Here is a 22215-nt window from a genome sequence, read left to right as displayed (position 1 = left end):
GTGGTTGAGAGTCCGCCTGCCGATGCAGGGGACACGGGTTCGTGCCCCGGTCCGGGAAGATCCCACATGCCGCGGAGCGCCTGGGCCCGTGAGCCATGGCCGCTGAGCCTGCGCGTCCGGAGCCTGTGCTCTGTGCTCTGCAACGGGAGAGGCCACAACAGTGAGAGGCCCGCGTACTGCAAAAAAAAAAACCACAGAAATAACCTTCAATGGCTTCCCGTTGCACCTGGAATAAAAACTCAAGCCTAAGTTTCCTCACCTGTAGAGTAAGTTGTTAGAAAGGTCTAACACAATACTGCCTGAACAGCCCAGTATGGAGCCTGGTCCATAGCAGGTACACACAGAGTAGGTGCTCTTGTCCCAGGCTGCCCAGCCACTCTCAGGAGCTCTTTTAAGTTGGAAAGTTCTTAGAAACAGGTCCATTTCTACTCTGCAACTTCATCTTTAGTCATTTTCCCCTTGCTCCCTGAGCTCCTCACGCGCTGGCTTCTGACAGAATCAGACCACACCCAAAACCCCCTTCTACCTCCACACCTTTGCTAGTTCTTGCTGCTATAATATCCACACAACTCCTCATGTGGCTGGTTCCTCACCCCACAGTTTTCAGTGTTTCAAAGTCACCTCCCCAGGTGCCTTCCCCGACCACCCTAAGGCGTAACCTCCACTACACCCTCCTGTATCCAACATGACAGCCTGTATTTCCTCTGTGGCTTGTATCACAACCTGTCATTTGATCTCTCCCACCAGAACTCCCCACTGGTTTTATTTGCCTCTTTTTAATTTTATTTGGCTGTGCCGGGTCTTAGCTGCAGCATGAGGGATCTTTAGTTGTGGCATGCGGGATCTAGTTCCCTGACCAGGGATCAAACCTGGGTCCCCTGCACTGGGAGCATGGAGTCTTAACCGCTGGACCACCAGGGAAGTCCCTTATTTGCCTCTTTATTCAACTGGTGCTTGGGGCTGTGCCTGGTACAGATAAGCTCTTCTGGTGTTAAGGGAATGGATTTTAACATAAAGCCTTTCCTGGTATGCCCAGGTGGAAGCCATCACTGGGTCCCTTGAATTCTCACACTTCATCTCCACTTTCTTAGGACACATCTTGCTTCGTATTTTGTATTGGAACTACATGTACAGAGAGGCAGAGTAGTGTGGTAGTTAGACCAGACCTCTGTTCAAATGCCAGCCTTGCTTTCTCCCAGCCCCAGAACAGTACCTGGCACAGAGAAAACAACATAAGGAATCAGTATTGCTCTGCTTTGCATTATCCCCTATCAGGAGCTGATTCAAAGTTCCTTGAAGGTAAGATCACACATATGATTTAGTCTTTGAAAACTTCCACAATGGCTAGCTCAGGACACATGGTAGGTGCGCAACAGATAATACATTATAAGAGCTGAATTTTATTATGAGTTTATATGTAGCGGGTTCTAAACTATTCTAAATACTTTGCATACTATTCTAAATACATGTATCAGCTCATTTAATCCTCACCATAAGTACAACTACTATTTCCATTTCACAGATTTCACCAAGTCCTAGGGAATTAAAAACTTGGCCCAGGTTCACTCAGTGGGTATCTAGTGGGGTATCTAGGATTTGAACACAGGACTCAGTCAGCCAAGCCTTAACCACAAGATATGGTGTAGACCAACTAGTTAGAACAGATTTATGAGACTGGAGACAACATAGATGTTTAACAAAGGAGCTGGTTAAATAAACTGTGCTATTGTATGTAGCCATTAAAATGATAACAGACATCTATATTTATAATACCAAAAGCCGTTCATAACAAAACTTAGAAAAGCAAGCTAGAAAACAGTACAATAAACCCGCACATGAATATTTAGAGCAGCCTATTTATAACCGCCAAAAACTGGAGGCAACCAAGATGTCCTTCCAGAGGTGAATGGATAAACAGTGGTACGTTCATACAATGGAGTATTATTCAGCGATAAAAAGAAATGAGCTATTAATCTACGAAAAGACATGGAGGAAGCTTAAAAGAATATTGTTGAGCGAAAGAAGCCAGCTTGGAAAGGCTACTTACTGTGTGACTCCAACCATAGGCGTTCTGGAAAATGCAAAACTAGAGAAACCATAAAAAGATCAGTGGCCGCAAGGGGTCTCAGGGGGAGGGATGAATTGGTAGAGCACAGGGGATTTTCAGGGTAGTAAAACTGTTCTGTATGCTACTGTAGTGGTGGACACGTGACGCGTTAGGCATTTATCAAAACTTTGAACTTTACAGCACAAAGAGTGAACCTTAATTAAGCTACGGGCTTTAGTTAATAATAGTGTATCAGTGTTGCTCCATCAATTGTAACAAAAGTACCACCCCAACGCAAGATGTTACTAATAGAGGAAAACTGTGAGGGTGGGAACAAGGGGATAGAGGGACCCTGCACTCTGTCCTCAATTTGCTGTAAACCTAAAACTGCTCCCAAACCTAAAGTCTGTTACTTTAAAAACAAACTATAGCAGCGGCATCCCTTTCATGTCAATATACAACCGTGTGCTTTTGTGCATAGAACTGTCTGCGAGGACATAACCAAAATTAATCGCAGTTGTCTCAGAGTGGTAGGATGAATGGAGAGCTTTCTCCTAGTTCTACTTGTCCTTTTTTTTTTTTTTTTTTTTAACAAAAGCATGGGTCAATTTCTTATAAAGAAGTAAAGTGAGGCATGGGGGCCCAGTGCGCCCCGGAGCCAGCTCTGCCCAGCGCTGGCGCCGCCGAGAACTCGGCTCCCGCTCGGCGCCCTCGGGGACCAGCGCCCTGCTCGGCATCTGCTCCGCCCACCGCGTCCCAGGCCTTTTCAGTTTTGTGTCCCGGCGGTGAGGGAAGAGAAGGCAGAATTCCTCCGGTGCAATTGCGTCTACACACTCGGTTGGCGCAGAAGCCGGGAGGGCGCCGGGCAGGGGCACCGCGGGGCTGGGCCGGGGCCGCAGACGCCCGTCGCAGCTCCGGGAGCCCGGCCGCCACCCCGCCTGGCCTTCTGGGGGCTGGAATGTTCCCGCGGCCGAGTGTACTTTGTTCTGGGGATGGGGGAGGGTGGAGCGGGGGCAGGGCTCCAGGACTCCCGGGCTCCTGGAACTTGGAAGGCGGCCAGCTTTCCGTTCCCAGGGTGCCTTCCGGGGTGGAGTGGGGAGGGCAGGGAGAGGAGTTGTCTAGTTCCCGGGCTGGGCAGCTGCGGGGCACCGGGCGGAACCCCTGGATTCCAGTGCCAGCCCTGCCACGACTAGCTGCATGCTCCTGGCGTCCTGTCTCTTCACCTCTCTGGGCCTCAATTTCCTCATCTACAAAATGGGGATAAGAAAAATGATAATGGCACATAGTTATTGCCACTGTGGTAAAGCCCTCTGCAAGCGCTTTTTCCTCATAATAACCCTTTGAGGTAGGTGCTGTTACTATAATAACGTAATTATCCTATTAGTATTCTTAAGTATCAGTATTCATAAGTATTCTATTAGTAGAAGAATATTCCCGCACTGCCAGGCCCTTTGGACAGCACAGATGCTCTGGCTGTAGAAAGCCTGGCCCAGCCTCCTTCCGGGTAGTGAAATGTGCACAATTATTATTTTCACTTGAAAGATGAGGAAAGAGAAGCTCAGGGAGGTTAAGTAACTTGTCCAAGGGCACACAGCGCCTAAGTGGCCATCCTGGATGCAAACTCAGGCATTCAGGCTGAGACCCTCCACTCTTAAGCTCTACAGATACTGCAACCCTACTGCCAGTCTTCAGGGAGCCCTTAAAATCTGTTTATTTGGACATATTGCAATCCATGCAACAATTCTGAGGAAGTATTGCTACTAATAATAATTAACTCTAAGTAACGATAGCTATCACCAACTGAGGGCTGTGATTCTCAGAACACCCTATGAGGTAAGTACTACTATTATTATTCCCATTTTAGGCATGAAAGAATTGAGGCACCGGGAGGTGTCTCTGGTGCTAGGAGATGGAACTCATTCATAGTGAAGCCAAGAGCCCAATAACCCCTTAGCTGTAGCCTCCTTTTGTAGTATTTTATAGGGAGGCAGACTCCTCCAGAGTCTGATCATAGAGGCTAGCCTGGAAGGACAGTCCTTCCTTCTCTAAACATTGCCAGAGGCAACTTTGCCTGGTAATCTAAGGCACTCTGGACAGTGTAATGAGTCTCAAGCGGTATCTAACACCTTCTGGGGAGCTGCTCCTGGTGTACACCTTCCAGGAGCCCAGCTGCTTAGTACCCGTGGAAGCATCTCCACCCAGAATCTTTGCAGAGCGCACGTCAGCTGCCCTAAGTTGTGAACGAAGGAGTGCTTGGAAGCAAAATCTCCCTGTCCCGTTTTCATTATGTTCCCTTCCCTCTACAACTCCTCCATCACACTGACTGGAAAGTCATTACTAGGCTCCCATCCGCCCCATTTGGGTTAAGAGACTGCTTCTTTCAAAAATGCAATTGCTGTTGCTTCTATGCAATCTTCCGCCATGTACCTTCAACCTACCATCTCCTGGGAAAGGAAGAAACACTCTCATTCTTTGTAGTAGGTGTTAAAGGTTTGTCGAAGATGGTTTCGCAAATAGCCACATATTGCTATCTTGTCATGCGGGGCACACAGTAGGCACTGAATAACTACTCCCTCAGCCTGGAAGGCTCTTCCTCCAGTTACCTGCATGGCTCCCTCCCTCACCTCCTTCAGTTTTTACTCAAGACACCTTCCTTGTGGGGCCTTCCCTGACCACCAAATTTCAATTACACCCTGACAACCATCCTGATTCCTTTTCCCTGTTTTATTCTTTCCATAGCACTTGTCACTGTCCTATACACTCGATTATTTTTATTTATTTTGTTTATTGTCTGTCTTCCCCCACTAGAATGCAAGTTCCTTGAGGGTAGAGATCTCTCTCTGTTTTCTTCCTCCCTGTATCCCCCAGTGCCTGGAACTGGGAGGAAGGAAAGGAAGAGGAGGGGAAAGTAGCTTCCCTGGCCCTTTCAACCCTTTGTGACTACCAGCCTTTGGAGGAACACACATTTCTTATTCCTGCTATTTACTTGACATTTGGCACATCATATCCCCTTGGTGACACTGCTTGTAGCATTGTCCCATTCTGCTATTTGACCTCACAGTCGTGTATCTCATGTACCTGAGCAGACAGTAAATTTCCTACCGAGGAACAGAGGAAAAAGGGATCTGAATCTTTGTATACCCTCAATACCAAGAACAGGGTAGAATTTCTACAGGTTCCAGAGCTCTTTTGATTTCAGAAAGAAAAATGTCACCCACCCCTCCCTCCCTTCCTTCCCCGACCTTGTTCTCCTCCCCACACCCCCAGTTCAGCTCCATTATTATCAGACTTAACTGCTGAAGTTTGATTTGTCTGAAGTTTGATATTTAACGTTTTTAACCAAATTTTATAGCGTCTTTGACAAGTAACATTTAATATTTCTTAATAGGGGTCAATATGTGAACTATCTTATTTCTTAACAACAGCTCTGTTTTCTCAGACACTAAATGAAACAGAAAATTTCATACCTTGACTATGTTCTTGCCATAATCTGCATCCTTGGTTTCCTCTTTATTGTTAAAGGGAATTTTTAAAAATTTGTTTAAATGACCTAAGTGAGAAAGAGAGGGAGACAATGAGTTGCATTCCCCGGAGGTGAATGAAGCCTGCTGTCTCCCTTGGCAGTCAGCCACCTCACCCTAGACCTCAAAAATAGGGAATGCACAGCTAGGGATAGCCCTTAGTTTTATAGCATCACAGATGATTACAGCAAACACCGAATTTGTCCTTCTTCTCTTCCTACATTGCCCCAGCCTTGCCTGTGATCTGAGGTGGTGTCACATCTGACTCAGGGGAAGTGAGAGGTCAGGGGAAGTGGGAGGGACTGGTTGAAAAAGACTAGTGAATATATAATTTTTATTATCTACAAAAATCTAAAAATGTGCACAAATAAGCATTTATCATGTGATCTGAATATGAAGTTTCACCATCCTATTGTAAGTGTATGATGATCTCCATACCTGGCATCTGTTAAAACTGTGGCAAAAGGTGCCATTCGGATTGACTTGAATCTGAGAAAAATACATCAGAATGGGTTCTGCATAACGCTCTACAAAGAATACGTGCAGGGTCCTCATGAGCTATGAGGAAGGAAGTGATGACTGAATGGAGGATGAATGGGTGGATGGTAAATGAATTGATCTATGGATAAGTAGGTAAATGAATAAATGGGTGGATGGCTAAGGGAGCTGCACAAATGGATAGATAGGGGAAGATAGGTAACTGGATTTGCTGGGCTCCAAAGTCCTTGACCTACCCCAGCACTGACCAATGCCTCCAAAGATATTGGTTTATCCATTGGTGTTCCCCCACAAAATGTTGAGGTCCTCGAAGGCATGAAGTTAATTTTATCATTTTTTGTATCATGGGCTCCTAGCCTCGTTGGAGCCAATGTCTGCCTCGTTCACAGACGTATTAGTTAGGATGTAAATCTGGCTGCTGTTACACACAGAATCTCATCTGCATGACGGAACACCACAAAGGCCAAAATGTAGCCAGCAGGAAGGGAAACAGAGGAATGGGTAGTCAAACGTGTCCTCTTCAAAGGCAGGACCTAGAAATTGGACGCCTCATTTGGGCTCTCATCCCATAGGCCAGGACTTTGTCACATGGCCACACCTCACTACAAGGATGCTGGACAGTCTCATGTCCATCTAAAAATTCGTGGTTCTAACCCTGTTCGGCCAAGTGGGATGGGCGTAGTCTAACAAGTCTCTTTAGGACTGGCGTCAGTCCATAGAAAGTGATGGAAAGACAACACTGTTTCTTCGAGAGTCATTTTCTCATCTTTCTGACCTCTGCTTTCCCAGATATTAGAGTATAATAGTGGCTGCCACAGAGCTAAATTGTTGTAATCCCCAGATGTGGCCCCTCGTCTCATGATTGTTCCTTATGTGCTTTTTATCTCTAAGAAAAGGTGTGTACGTAAGTTCACTTTTTGCAAATAACCTATAAAACTATAATGCGTCTGTTAAGTTATATATGAGCTGAAAATGCAACTGAAATAAGTTTTAAAATGAGTACAAAATGAATGTTATAAATACAAAAAAAAATAAAATAAAATAAAAATTAATGGTTCTAAAAACAGCAGAAATGGATATTGGAAGAAGTCTCTGCCACATAAGTGACCAACACACTCTCATTTGTTAAATGAATAACTAAATAAATGAACCTAACTGACATTGAACATATGTATCCTGAAGAGGTAAAGCATATTGAATTACATAGTTAAGTGAAAAAAAACAAACTAGGATTCATGGACATAGGATGCAATTATTCCACTTCCCAGGCTCCCTCCAAGTGGCCATTTGACATCACTGTGGCCAATGGGATGTAAATGGAAGGCAGCTGAAGACCTCTGAGAATGTTTCTGCTTTTAATACACTTTTCCCTCTTTCTTCCTACTTCTTGATTAGTGAAATAGAGATGTGAGAGTGAAAGTGGAACAATCAGCTTGTTACCATGAGACAATGAACAAGAAAGGAAAAACCGCACATTAAGGCTGACTGAGTGGAAAGATGGAAAATAGCAGGACATTGATGATATCATGAGGATGCTTCCCACCCTTAACTGCCTGCCTGCAGACTTCTCGTTAATGAGAAACAGAAGCTCCTCCTTGGTTAAGCTGGGATAGTGGCCTTTCTGTTTCATCCAGCCTAACGGACACATATAGAGCTTGAAAATTCAATGAGTACATAGAATATTTCTGGAGTGATACACAAGAAACTGTAGCCATAGCTACCTCTCCTGGGAGAAGTCATGAGTGATTGGAGGACAGGGATGGACAAGAGACTTACTTTTCATTTAGTCTTATATTTTTGAACATTGAATTGTTGGCATTTAGATATTCCACGAAAAAGTGTTGCAGTAACATCTTACAGTGAAGAAAGTCAAAAGAAACAGTTTCATTCATGAATTTGATGGCTCAAGAAATTCGATGTCCAGCAGTTGTATTATTGTAACACCATGTTATGATATCATCAGAGGCAAAGTTGTCACAAGAAACTAATCACAAGGGGTGGTTCAAGAACTGAATTTTGAAAATTATTTATTCGTAAAAGTAAATTAGTAGATGGATGTGATACTTCATAAAAGTGGAGGGGTTTGGTTTGGGTTTTTGTTTTGTTTTAAATCAGAAGGAGCTTTCATTGTCTCTAATGTTTTATCTCTTAAGCGAGGTGGAGAGTATACTGTTCTGATTGCTTGGAATATTTCCTAATTTGAAACTAATTAATTAGTTAACTGAAAACTCAGAGTGCCTTTAAGTGTAATGACGCACTCTGCTTCCTTTGAATTACGATGCACCTTCTCATGGCTGGTACGGTGAGCTCCCCTAATTGCACATGACCCACAACTTATCTCGGCCTCAGTTGGTGGCAGTTACCCCTGACAGTGGCACCACAAATAGTTGTGGGGATTATGAACGATCCTGGTGCCTGTGAGTCATGATTCTTATACTTACTTTGATTTTCTTCTTAATTTTACCCATAGATAAATTCTTAATAGGGAAGGAGGCAGGGGAGATGAATCAAACACAAAGGCTACATCCACATCTAGAAGGCACAGGAGAGAGCCTGACAGGAGGATCATTTCTATTAGGAACCACGTGGCAATGACCAAATCAAACACAAACTGATGGTGCAAGGGCAATCTGTCATAATCATAATCACATCGATATAGATTTGAATTCTGTTATAATTTTAAATAGTAAAATAAGACGAGCTCATGTTTATTCTGCAACAGCACATATTTGTTCCTTTCCTAATATTATCTATGGTGTGAAGATGTGGGGAAAAGAAAATTTATTAAAAGGTACATTTTAATTTAAATAAAGCTGCATATTAAAAAAATTAAGTTGGTTATATTTATGCACTTTTCCTTATAAAATGACAAAGTTTTTAAAAGTTCTTTAAAGGGCTGACTTTACTACTCATTTGTTTATAAAATGCTTTTATAAATAGCATGCCAAAAAAAAATTTGAAGGGCTGTTTATTTTACTTGTCTGTGAAATGTTTGATATTCCTCAGAAACAGGTTATGCTCATGAAAATGTGCCTTGTATGTGAATTCATTATGTATGTCATTGGGGGTAAAAAAGGCTGAGAAACAAAAGAAAAATCACTATATTGTCAGTAGATTCTAATAAAACTAATAATAAGATCAGCTATGATGCAAAGGGGTCACTGAAGAAGATCAAAGCTGGACTTCTGAGTATCAGTGTGTGTGATAAATTACATAATTATTTTGTACCAAGTCCAAGACTCTTACCATGCTACCCCCTAAACCAAAAAAGGATGGGGGTGTATGTGGAATCTGTAACATCTCATTTGGATGTGACATGCTAAGATACAAAGAAATATATTTTTTAGAGGGACACTGATATTTTTGTTACGTTATTGCTGAATAGGCTTGATAATAAAGATGTGTGGGTCTCTTTGAAATAAAAAATAATACATTTTTGAAAACTTAAACCCTAGTGGAATTTAAAAATAGTGTATCTATCTTCCAAATCACAGCAAGATAAAAGCAAACAAAACACAGTCTGCATAACAAACGACAGGAAAAAAATAAATAGAATCATAAACAAGCATGAATCATACGCAAGATTACCAAAAACAATATACATAATCAAAACAATACATGTAAATGAGGTAAAGCCCCCTATTAGAAGACAAAGACACACAGACAGTTTAGATGAAAAAGAAGTCAATCATATGCCTCGTATAAGAGACACACTCAAAACAAAATTATGCAAAAAGGTTCAAAAGAACACAAAATGCAAAAATTTAACCTTAACTTCATGTGGGTTATAAACGTACTGTGGTACTTATTTTCAGTTTTGTAGTGGAGGTGATCAATGACTTCTAGTAGAATGCTAGAGTATAATGATTAGGTATGGACCCACCTGTATTAGCAAAATGTTCATGCTTATCCTTTTTTTTTTTTTGGCGGTATGCGGGCCTTCCTCTGTTGTGGCCTCTCCCGTTGCGCAGCACAGGCTCCGCAGGCGCAGGCTCAGCGGCCATGGCTCACTGGCCCAGCCGCTCCGCGGCATGTGGGATCTTCCCGGACCGGGGCGCGAACCCGGTTCCCCTGCATCGGCAGGCGGACGCGCAACCACTGCGCCACCAGGGAAGCCCTGTTCATGCTTATCTTATTCCTTCAAGACTTCCCTGCTCTCCTTTATGTGCCCAGGAATCCACTGTGTGCCGTGTGTATATATGGTGGGGCAGGGAGGGAGTGGGAGAGTGCTGTTCACTTCCATTTTTGCACCACAACCAAATAGAAGGTAGAGTACAGAGCAAATATCTTTAAGAATATGAAACTGGAAGTTGCACAGTCACCTCTACTCACATCCCACTGGTGAGAGCTCATTCACATAGTCACACCAAGTAGCAAGGTGGGGCTGGCAAATGTAGTTTCTAGCTGGGTTGCCCAGTGCCCAGGAAGGAGAGAACCGTTTATGGCAATCCACCAAAATGATCATCATTTATCTGTGCAAGACCCCTCACTTGTTCCGTCCATTCATTCACTCACTCTTTTTTATAGCCATACCACACACCCTCCCATATACCTGGACAATCAATCTATTGTGTTTAAAGTACATACTTCTGTTTATATTTTTGAAAAATATGTAATTTTGCTTTGTGTGCATGTAATTTTTCCCTTTTCTGAGTCAATTTTATTGAAGTATAATTTACATTCAATAGTAGTCAACAGATCTTCGACAAAGGAGCAAAGACAATTCAGTGGAAAAAAGAATAGTCTTTTCAACAAATGGTGCTACAACACTGGATATCCACAGGCAAAAAAAAAGACTAGACACACTAGACACAGACTTTACACCTTTCACAAAAACTAACTCAAAATAGATTGTAGACTGAAATGTAAAACGCAAAACTGTAAAACGTCTAGAGGACAACGGGAGAAAATCTAGGTAACTTAGATAAGCAGTGAATTTTTAGATATAACACCAAAAGCATGATTCATAAAAGAAAAAAAATGGAAAAGTTAGACTTTATGAAAATGAAAACCTTCTGCTCTGTAAAAGATGCTGTTAAGAGAATGAAAAGGTCACAGCCTGAGAGAAAATATTGACAAAACAAATATCTGATAAAGGACTTGTATCCAAAATACATAGAGAACTCTTAAAACTCAGCAGTAAAAAACCAAACAACCCAACTTAAAAATAGGTAAAAATTCAAGGAGGGAAGGGGGGGTGGGACAAATTGAGAAACTGGGATTGACATATATACACTACTATGTATAAAATAGATAGCTAACGAGAACCTGCTGTATAGCACAGGGAACTCTACTCAGTGATCTGTGGTGACCTAAATGGGAAGGAAATCTAAAAAAGAGGGAATATATGTATGTGTACAACCGATTCACTTTGCTGTACAGCAGAAACTAACACAACACTGTAAAGCAACTATACTCCAATTAAAAAAAAAATGAAAAAAAAGGTAAAACTTCTGAACAGATACCTCACCAAAGAAGATAAACAGATGGCAAATAAGCTTATAAAAGATCCTCAACATCGTTTTTCATTAAGGAATTGCAAATTGAATGAATGAGATATATATATGAGTGTATATTTAACCTTATAAGAAATAGTATTCCAAAGTCAGGCACCATTCTGCATTCCACCAGCAATGTATAAGAGTTCCAGTTGTTCTGCATCCTCAACAGTAGCTGGTATTGTGAGATTTTTTGATGTGAGCAATTTTGTGATTTAGGAGTATGTCATTGTGGTGTTAATTTGCAATTGCTTGATGACTAATTGTATTGAGGATCTTTTTATGTGCCTATATACCATCCATACATCTTATTTGGTAAAGTGTCTGTTTAAATCTTTTCTTTATTTTTTTAAGGAAATTTATTGATTTATTCATTAAAATATTTATTTATTTATTTGGCGGGGCCAGGTCTTCGTTGTGGCATGTGGGATCTTTTAGTTGCGGCATGTGGAATCTAGTTCCCTGACGAGGGATCGAACCCAGGCCCCCTGCATTGGGAGTGTGGAGTCTTAACTGCTGGACCACCAGGGAAGTCCCTTTTCTTCATTTTTTAAGCAGTTTGTGTGTTTTACTTGTTACTGTGTTTTGAGTTTTCTTTATATATTCTGGATATAAGTCAGTATCCTTCAGGGTGCATTCAGGAGAATTATTAACAGGAGACTGGAGTAATGGAGAATTGACTGGTAAAAGTTAGAGAACTCTGGTGAATACAGGAATAGCAAATACAGGGACAGGAACTACTGTCAGGGCTGAGATGGAGTGTCCAAGGAAAAGATCCAGACCTTGTTGGACAGAGCACAGTGTGGTTCAGTGGATGGTGGGGATGACACCTAGATGGCTTACCGGAGGATACTAGAAAAGGGCCCTTTGGGAGAATGGGGGATGTTGTCCACAGGGAGGTACCATACCTTGGAAGTTGCTGCAAAGTCAACTGAGGGATGCTCAAAGAAGCCGTTCACAGTCAGGTACCTTGCCAGTGGCACATCACTTTGAGAAAGTTCTGAGGGAAGCTTCTAGCAGCTGGGCTCTGCTGGTTGCCCTGAGCTACCAGAACTGGGAGCTGGGGAAGCTGCTCTCTGCAGGAGCCAGGCAACGGAGAAAGCTGCACCCTGCAGCCAGTGCAAGAGACCCTGCACCCTGCAGTACTCGGGGAAACAGGAAGAGGAAATTCCTTCCTTTTTCACTGTCCTTCCAGCCTCCTCTACTGGCATTACATCATACCAAATGTCGCAGGTGAAATATTTCCACAGCCCACTTCCATCATCACAGAGCAGGCAAAGGATTCAGACCTGAGAAGAAGAAAATAAAAAATTGATGACTGGCACAAAATTCTTTATCACACGTGTGTTTTGCAAATATTTCTCCCAGGCTGTGGCTTGCCTTCTTATTTTCTTAACAGTGTCTTTTGAAAAGCCAGTGTTTTCAATTTGGTCGTGTTCAATGTATCAATTTTTTCTTTTGCCATTCATGCAATTTTTTTATTCTAAAAAGATGTCTGCCTAACCCCAAATCAAAGATTTTCTCATATGTGTTCTTCTAGAAGTTGTGTAGTTTTAGGTTTATGATCCATTTCAAGTTTTTTGTATATGCATTTTAAAATTTTATATTTATTTTTTAAATACTTCATTTTTCTTTGAGCAGTTTTAGGTTCACAGAAAAATTAAGAAGAAAGTGCAGAGATTTCCCTTATACCCCCTGTTCCAACACATGCATAGCCTTCCCTATTTACAGCATCCCCACCAGAGGGTACACTTGTTGCAACTGATGAATCGGCACTCACACATCAGAATCACCTAAAGCCCAGAGTTTACATTGCGGTTCACTCTTGGTGTTTACATTCTGTGGGTTTGGACAAATGTTCAATGACATGTATCCAACATTATGGTATCATACAGAACATTTTCACTGTCCTAAAAATCCTCTGTGGTCCACCTACTCATCTCCCCCCCGCCCCTGGTATGCATTTTTCAAATTGATAAATGACATATATACAGTAAATTACAAAAATATGTGCATGTACTTTAATTGATAGGAATAGTATTGAGTTGTTTATCTCATTCTTCTTACTTTCGTCACTCAGCACTGTTGTTGTTTTTTTTAACATCTTTATTGGAGTATAATCGCTTTACAATGGTGTGTTAGTTTCTGCTTTATAACAAAGTGAATCAGTTATACATATACATATGTTCCCATATCTCTTCCCTCTTGCATCTCCCTCCCTCCCACCCTCCCTATCCCACTCCTCCAGGTGGTCACAAAGCACCGAGCTGATCTTCCTGTGCTATGCGGCTGCTTCCCACTACCTATCTACTTTACATTTGGTAGTGTATATATGTCCATGCCACTCTCTCACTTTGTCCCAGCCTACCCTTCCCCCTCCCCGTGTCCTCAAGTCCCTCTGTATGACAGACTCTAGGTCCACCCACCTCACTACAAATAACTCAGTTTCGTTTCTTTTTATGGCTGAGTCATATTCCATTGTATATATGTGCCACATCTTCTTTATCCATTCATCTGATGATGGACACTTAGGTTGATTCAGCACTGTTTTTAAGGTCCATTCATGTTGCTATGTATGCATCTACTCCCTTGCTTCTCTAACTGCTGCATGGTAGTCTATCGTGTGCATCTTCCACATTTTACCCATCTCCTCCTCCGCAGACGGATGGACAACTGAATGTCTGTGATTGCCCACTATCAGAACTGACACAGCAGTAAACATTCTAATCCATATCCCCTAAATGTACCTGTGTGATCATTTGTCTGGTATATCTCCCAGGAGTGGATTTGCTGGGCCCTAGGCTATGCATATATCTGTCTATGTAGTGCCAGACTGCTCTCCAGAAAGGTTAACTGTTTTGCATCCCCACCAGCAGAACATAAAAGAGCCTACATCTCCACGTACCTGCTAACACTTGGCATTTCCCAGCTTTCCAATTTTTGCCAGTCTAATAAGTGGAAGGTGATATTTCATTGTTGTCTTAATTGCACTTCTCATTATTGATGGTTTTAATCCTTAATAATTCTCTTCACATGCCTGTTTGGGTTACCACTTTTACAAATTGCCTGTTGATAAATTTTGCCCACTATTCTATAGGACCTGCTACCTTTCACTTACTTTGGATTTAATTTGGTCTTCTTTTTCTAGTTTCCTGAGATGGAAGCTTAGATCATTGATTTTAGATCTTTCTTCTTTTCTAATACATGCATCGATGCCATAAATTTCTCAGTACTGCTTTTGCTGCGTCACACAATTTTTGATTAATTGTATTTTCATTTTCATTTACTTCCAAATAGTTTAAAATTTCTCTTGAGACTTCTTCTTTGACCCATGTGCCATTTAGAAGTGTCTTGTTTAATATTCAAGTATCTCAGGATTTTCCAGCTATCTTTGTTATTGATTTCTACTTTAACTCCATTGTGGTCTGAGAGCTGACATTGTATGATCTCTGTTTTAAGTTTGTTAAGGTGTGTTTTGTGGCCCAGAATATGGTCAATCCAGGTGAATGTTCTATCTTGGTGAATGTTCCATATGAGCTTGAGAAGAATGTGTATTCTGAAGTTGTTGGATGGACATCAATTATATCCACTTGATTGATGATGTTTTGTGTTCATGTACGTCCTTACTGATTTTCTGCCTATTTCTGATAGAGGTGTTGAAGTCTCCAACTATGATAGTGGATCCATCTATTTCTTCTTGCAGTTCTATCAGTTTTGACTCAGATATATTGACAGTCTAATTGTTAGGTGAATACATGTTAAGGATTGTTGTGTCTTCTTGGAGAATTGATCCTGTTATTGTTATATAATGCCTCCCTTTATCCCTGATAACTTTCGTTGCTCTGTAGTCTTCTCTGTCCGAAATTAATAAAGCTTTCTCTTAATTGATGTTATCATGGTGTACCTATCTCCATCCCTTTACTTTTAAACTATTTGTGTCTTTATATTTTTTTCCTTTTTTTTTGGTCGTGCTGTGTGGCTTGTGGGATCTTAGTTCCCTGACCAGGGATTGAATCCGTGTCCTCGGCTGTGAAAGTGCAGAATTCTAACCACTGTACCACCAGGGAATTCCTTATTTGTGTCTTTATATTTAAAGTGTGTTTTTTACAGACAACACAATTGGGTCATTTTTTAAAATCCACTCTGACACTCTTTGTCTTCTAGTTGGTATATTTAGACTGTTGACATTTAAAATGATCATTGAGGGACTTCCCTAGTGGCGCAGTGGTTAAGAATCCACCTGCCAATGCAGGGGACACAGGTTCGAGCCCTGGTCCCTGAAGATCCCACATGCCACAGAGCAACTAAGCCTGTGCACCACAACTACTGAAGCTCACACTCCCTAGAGCCCATGCGCCACAACTATTGAGCCCACGTGCCGCAACTACTGAAGCATGAGCACCCTAGGGCCCGCGTGCCACACTACCAAGCCCACGTGCTGCAACTACTGAAGCCCACGCGCCTAGAGACCGTGCTCCACAACAAGAGAAGCCACTGCACTGAGAAACCTGTGCACCGCAACAAAGAGTAGCTCCCACTCGCCACAACTACAGAAAGCCCGCATGCAGCAATGAAGACCCAACGCAGCCACAAAAAATAAATAAATAAAATGATCATTGACATAGTTGGATTAATATCTACTATATTTGTTACTGTTTTCTATATGTTACCCCAGTTTTCTGTTCCTATTTTTGTCCTCTAATTTTTTTCTTCCTTCTGTGGTTTTAATTGAGCATTTTATATGATTCCATTTTCTCTCTTTTCTTAGCATTATCTGTTATGCTTCTGATAACTTTTGATAAAAAAACTTTTTCAGAGGTTTCCCTAGAGTTTTCAATATACATTTACAACTAATCGAAGTCCATTTTCAAATAACACTATACCACTTCATGGGTACTGCAAATACTTTACAATAACCAAATATTCCTAATTCCTTCTTCCCATGCCTTGGATAATTGCTGTCATTAATTTCACTTATACATAAGCTATAATCATTGAATACATTGTTGCTGTTATTATTTTCTCTATTAAGAATAAGAATGCTAAAAGTTTTTAATTTTACCTTCACTTATTCCTTCTCTAGTGCTCTTCCTTTCTTTATGTAGGTCCAGGTTTCTGACCTATATCATCTCCTTCTCTCTGAAGAACATCTTTTAACATTTCTTGCAGGACAGGTTTACTGGCAACAAATTCCCTCAATTTTTGTTTGTCTGAGAAAGTCTTTATTTCTCCTTCACTTTGTAAGGATAATTTCTCAGGATACAGAATTCTAAGTTGATGAGGTTTTTTTTCTCTCAAGATGAAGTATTTCACTACACACTCTTCTTACTTGCATGGTTTCTGAGGAGCAGTCAGATGTAATTCTGATCTTTGTTCCTCTGTAGGTAAGGTGATTCTCCCCCCTGGCTTCTTTCAGTATTTTTTCTTTATCTTTGATTTTCTGCAATTTGAAGATAATATGCTTAGGTATAGTAGGTTTGTTTTGTTGTTGTTGTTGTTCTTGTTTTTATCCTGCTTAGTGTTCTCTGAGCTTCCTGGATCTGTGTTTTGGTGTCTGATATTAATTTTGGGAAATTCTCAGTCATTATTGCTTCAAATATTTCTTCTGTTCCTTTCTCTCATTCTTTAGTACTCCTATTATGTGTATGTTACACCTTTTCCAGTTCTCCACAGTCCTTGGATATCCTGTTCCATTTTTCTTTTCAGTCATTTTTCTCTTTGCTTTTCAGTTTTGGAAGCATCTATAGACATATCCTAAAGCTCAGAGATTCTTTCCTCAATCATGTCCAGTCTACTAATGAGTACATCAAAGGCATTCTTCATTTTTGTTATAGTGTTTTTGATCTCTAGCATTTCTTTTGGAGTCTTTCTTAGACTTTCCATCTCTCAGCATATATTGCCCATCTGTTCTTGCATGTTGTTTACTTTATCCATCTAAGTGCACTTAACATAATAATCATAGTTATTTTAAAACCTAATCTGATAATTCCAACAGCTCTGCCAGATCTGAGTCTTGTTCTGGTGCTTGCTCTGTCTCTTCAAACTGTGTTTTTTGTCTTTGAGGATGCATTGTAATTTTTTTGAAAGCCAGACATGATGTAAAGGAACTGCAGTAAATAGGCCTGTAGTCATGTGGTAGAGGGGGAAGTGAGGAGGGAAGTCCTATAGTCCTATGATTAGGGCTCAGTCTTTTTCCTTTTTAAATTAATTAATTTATTTTATTTATTTATTTTTGGCTGCATTGGGTCTTCCTTGCTGCGTGCATGCTTTCTCTAGTTGCGGTAAGCGGGGGCTACTCTTCGTTGCAGTGCGTGGGCTTCTCATTGCGGTGGCTTCTCTTGTTGTGGAGCATGGGCTCTAGGCACGCGGGCTTCCGTAGTTGTGGCTCGCGGGCTCTAGAGCGTAGGCTCAGTAGTTGTGGCTCACGGGCTCTAGAGCGCAGGCTCAGTAGTTGTGCTGCACAGGCTTCATTGCTCCGCGGCATGGGGGAACTTCCCGGACTAGGGTTTGTACCCTTGTTCCCTGCATTGGCAGGCGGATTCTTAAACACTGTGCCACCAGGGAAGCCCAGGGCTCAGTCTTTTCGTGAGAATGTACCTCTGAATTGTGAACTTCACCAGTGCTTCTCAGTTTTTTTCACCCCCTTAAGTGGAACAGGATGGCTAGAGCTGGCTGGAGTTGGGGATTTTCCTTCCCCCAGATTGTTTAGGCTCTGCTGAAATCCCAGCAGGTTAGGCTGAGGTAAAATAGTTTCTTCTGGGGGTGTTAAGAAGAATGGAACCCTCTGACATATTTCAAAATGGTTACTTTCTGTCTCCCCCTGCTGGAAGCATGACCCGATTTTTCTCTGACATTTGCTGTGAGACCCTGGTAGAGCTCCTAGAGGTAAAACTCACAAAAGTTTGGGTGCCTCTATGAGACTGGGCCCCCCTGGAGTTTTTAAATCTCAAACTTGTCCACATGGAGCCTCCAGCAATTCACCAATCACAGTTGAGGTTTGCCTACCCTACTGCTTGTTCCCAGGGAGGTTTCTGTCCATGGGTTTCTGCTCTGGTAGCTGTGAGTATCCACCTGTCTGTGTTTCCACTTTTTGGAGCAGTGGTTTGCCCTGTGTCCTCAATTCTCTGACAGGTCTAAGAAGGGTTGTTTATTCTCGGTTTTTTTCAGCTTTTCACCTGTTAGGACAGAGTACAGACTTCCAAGCTCCTTACCTGCCCAACTGGAAACTGGAAGCCTCTCTGCTTTTTGGTTTGCATGAGTAACTTGTATATTCTATATAGTAATTCCTTATCATTTTTAGATTTACAAATATCTTCTCCCATTCTATCACCTATTGTCCATGGTATCCTCTTTTGAACAGATATCCTTAATTTTGACATTATCAAATTAATCCATTTTTTTCCTTCTGGTTTGTGCTTTTGAGGTTTTGTATAAAGAGTTCCGTTCTCAACCCAGGTCCCAAAGGTACCCTCTTATATTTTCTTCCATTAACTTTAGAGTTTTACTTTTCACATTGAGGTCTTTTGTCATTTAGAGTGTACATTTCTATTTGGTGTCAGGCAGGAATCCTACTTTGTCTTTCTCCATCTACTAAGCTGGTTTAATCTGCCCCTTCTTCATTGATGTGCAATGCCTAACAACCATATGCTCATGGTCTGACTTTGAGTTGTCTATTCTATTCCATGGTCTATTGGTCTGTTTTTGTGCAAAACAATCTTCCTGTTTTGCTTTGTCTGGCTTTTTACATGGCTTTGTAGTGTGCTGCTCTTTACTCTTGGTAAGGTTGACTTAATCCTGCTCATCCATATAAATTTTAGAATGAGTATATCAAGTTCCTAGAAAATATACCTGGAATCTTTACTGGGATTTCATTGCATATATAAATTAATTCATAAAGAACTGACTCCTGTATAATATTAAGTAATTCCATCCAAGAGCATACAATTTCCCTCAATTTCTTCAGGTTAATTTCTACATCCTTTATTAGAGTTTTAAAGTTTTCTCCATAGGCTTCTTTTCTTTTCTTTCACAACTTTAAATCAGTTTATTGACACAGTAACACAACACACTTGCCTCCCTGACACCCCCACCCCCTCGCCCAGTCTAGACCTCTCCCCCTTCCTCCTCCCTTAGAACAAGCTGTTCAGTGAAAACAGAAAAGGGCAGGCCACTTCTACACCCTCAGTGCCACTGCCAAGCCCTGTGGAGCAGGGTCTCAGGCACTACTCAGAACCTGTTAGAGAGGGGCGCAGTTAGCACTAGACTTAGCCAGGCAGAGGTATCCAGTCCTGCGGAGCAGATTCTCCCACAACCCCCAGGCCCTGAGCTGCTCTTCCTCTTCCCCTCTACTGTCTGTGACCCTAGGAAGGACATACCTTGGGCCTGCGGCCAAAAGCGAGAACTCCTGGCCGTAATCTGAGAATTGGAGTTTGGCTAATATTTTTTTAAGGCCCAGGCACCCCAAAAAAAGCCCTGGTGGTGGGAGTGAACTTCAATGCCCCTATTTTAAATGCACTGATAACATGAAACAGATTAAGCCAGCTTAACCAAATGAGAGAATAACACGAAGCTGTAAAGGAGGGGTCAGACCTGCTTTCTCCAGGCCAGAAACAAATACACAGAGAGAAGCCCAGGTGGAGTGTCAAAAAACAACTGAAGGACACTGCCCAGGGGCTGAAAAGCCTATACTCCGGAGTCCCCAGGGTGACAGGAAGCAAGGAAAGAAAATACACAGGTCTTAAAAACCAAAAAAGAAAGCCCAACAGCAGGGGAACCTCAGCCTGACAGTGCTGTCCACCAGCTCTCCAGGCCTTGCCCCTGGACCCAGACAGTCCCTCCCGCTCTAGGCAATGTCCTTCCCTAGGCTAGATAGAGCACATCACACAGCACAGTTTAAAAAGCTTCTAATGCCAGTTCATAAACATCTTCATTTACTATTGGTGATTACATGTGAATGATATGTTTATACAATGGAATATTACTCAGCCATAAAAAGAAATGAAACTGAGTTATTTGTAGTGAGGTGGATGGACCTGGAGTCTGTCATACAGAGTGAAGTAAGTCAGAAGGAGAAAAACAAATACCGTACGCTAACACATATATATGGAATCTAAGAAAAAAAAATGTCATGAAGAGATTAGTGGTAGGACAGGAATAAAACACAGACCTACTAGAGCATGGACTTGAGGACATGGGGAGGGGGAAGGGTAAGCTGTGACGAAGTGAGAGAGTGGCAGGGACATATATGCACTACCAAATGTAAATTAGATAGCTAGTGGGAAGCTGCCGCATAGCACAGGGAGATCACCTCTGTGCTTTGTGACCATGAGAGGGGTGGGATAGGGAGGGGGGGAGGGAGGGAGACACAAGAGGGAAGAGATATGGGAACATATGTATATGTATAACTGATTCACTTTGTTGTAAAGGAGAAACCAACACACTATTGTAAAACAGTTATACCCCAATAAAGATGTTAAAAAAATAAAAATAAAAATAAATAAAAGCATAGAGAGAATTCTCTTCTCATACCATATAAAATCACTGCCTAGACAAAAGGAGACTCTCATTTATGCAAAGCAAAGGACCAAACAGGTGTTAGTACAAAAAACAGATAATTTCAGGAGTCATAAACCAATTGCTTTGCTCTACATAAATCAAGAGAGAAATCAAGAACACACTTCCATGAATTAAAAAAATATATATATACTGTTCTTTATGGAAAACAATTTCAACGAGTCAACTCTGAGAACACAACAGGCAACCCTCACCCTGAGCCCCTCAGCGTCCTTCCCTAGACAGCAAGAAGCCCCCTCCTCTGTCCCAGGGCTGCCTAACTTCCTCTCTTGCCCCACTGTGGCTCTTGGGCAAAGCATCCTCTATGACCATTAGTCCTCATCGGACAAGTTCTGGTCCAGGGGGTAAACCATGAACATCACATCTGGTCGAGAGGGGACACAGGGATGGCCTGGATGCACAATCTCAAAGCCCAAGAAGCTGAAGGTCTTCAGGAGTGGAGCTCTGTCTTCCCGGCCCTTCCTGAAGCAGATGAAGACATAGTTCACTTTCATCTTCTCTTCAGCAAACTCTAGCAGTGCTAACAATCCTTCTTTGCGCCCATCAGCTAATAATCCATCTGGGATTTCTACAAACAGGCTCTGGCTGGACAGGACTGCATCCCAGGAAGAGACCTTCACCTCGGTGACCTCATACTGGAGTGGACGATGTGAGGTTTTCCATCGTTCACAGGGAGGTCCTGGGTCACAGTGAGCTCCTCGTCCTTATATATTAGAGCCGAGAGAGAAGGATCCCTGCCGGCCCCTCGCCCACCGGGGATCTTCGACAGTGGGTGAGGGGCATCCGGAGCACCACAGAGGCCCCGGAACAATGTGCCTGCAGCACCGGAGCTGGGGACAGTTACTCAAAGGCAAAATCCTATTGTCCTGGGTGTTTATCATCCTCGGCGGCTCTGCTCAGGGTGGGAAGAGGCGGCGCAGGGAGTAGGGAGGTGGATGAGTGGGCGGTGTGGGGCCGCGCGCGCGCATGCGTGGGGCCGAGCTCTGCGGGCTAAGTCCCTGTCGGGCAGCGGGCCCAGAGCCCTCCTCCTGCCTCAGCGAGCGCCTGCCTCCAACTCGGTTTCTTTTATATTCTTCGT

The 22215-nt window shown here is 42.3% G+C and overlaps 1 protein-coding gene and 1 long non-coding RNA gene across 5 annotated transcripts in view; both read right to left on the bottom strand.

Annotated features, from left to right (window-relative positions):
• Nucleotides 1–9: 9 nt before the first annotated feature.
• Nucleotides 10–22215, bottom strand: part of LOC102992717 (uncharacterized) — a 42937-nt gene continuing 20731 nt past the window's right edge. For 2 of the 4 annotated variants that reach the window (XR_002892517.3, XR_008618577.1), the window contains 3 exons: nt 12473–12853; nt 5515–5597; nt 465–3294 (listed from right to left, as the gene is read on the bottom strand). This is a non-coding gene — a long non-coding RNA (uncharacterized lncRNA). Of the gene's footprint in view, nt 177–464; nt 3295–5514; nt 5598–10794; nt 12854–22215 lie in introns of those variants that run through there. The other 2 variants (XR_003681823.2, XR_008618575.1) reach the window with 2 other exon arrangements.
• Nucleotides 21289–22116, bottom strand: LOC102995131 (ornithine decarboxylase antizyme 2-like). The gene is given in 3 exon segments (XM_028495480.2): nt 21289–21777; nt 21780–21921; nt 21923–22116. Coding segments are annotated over 3 exon segments (567 nt in total). The 5' UTR covers nt 22019–22116; the 3' UTR covers nt 21289–21448.

This window comes from Physeter macrocephalus, chromosome 11, assembly GCF_002837175.3.
Source record: "Physeter macrocephalus isolate SW-GA chromosome 11, ASM283717v5, whole genome shotgun sequence".
NCBI lineage: Eukaryota > Metazoa > Chordata > Mammalia > Artiodactyla > Physeteridae > Physeter > Physeter macrocephalus.
This window is presented reverse-complemented; position numbering and strand designations above follow the sequence as displayed.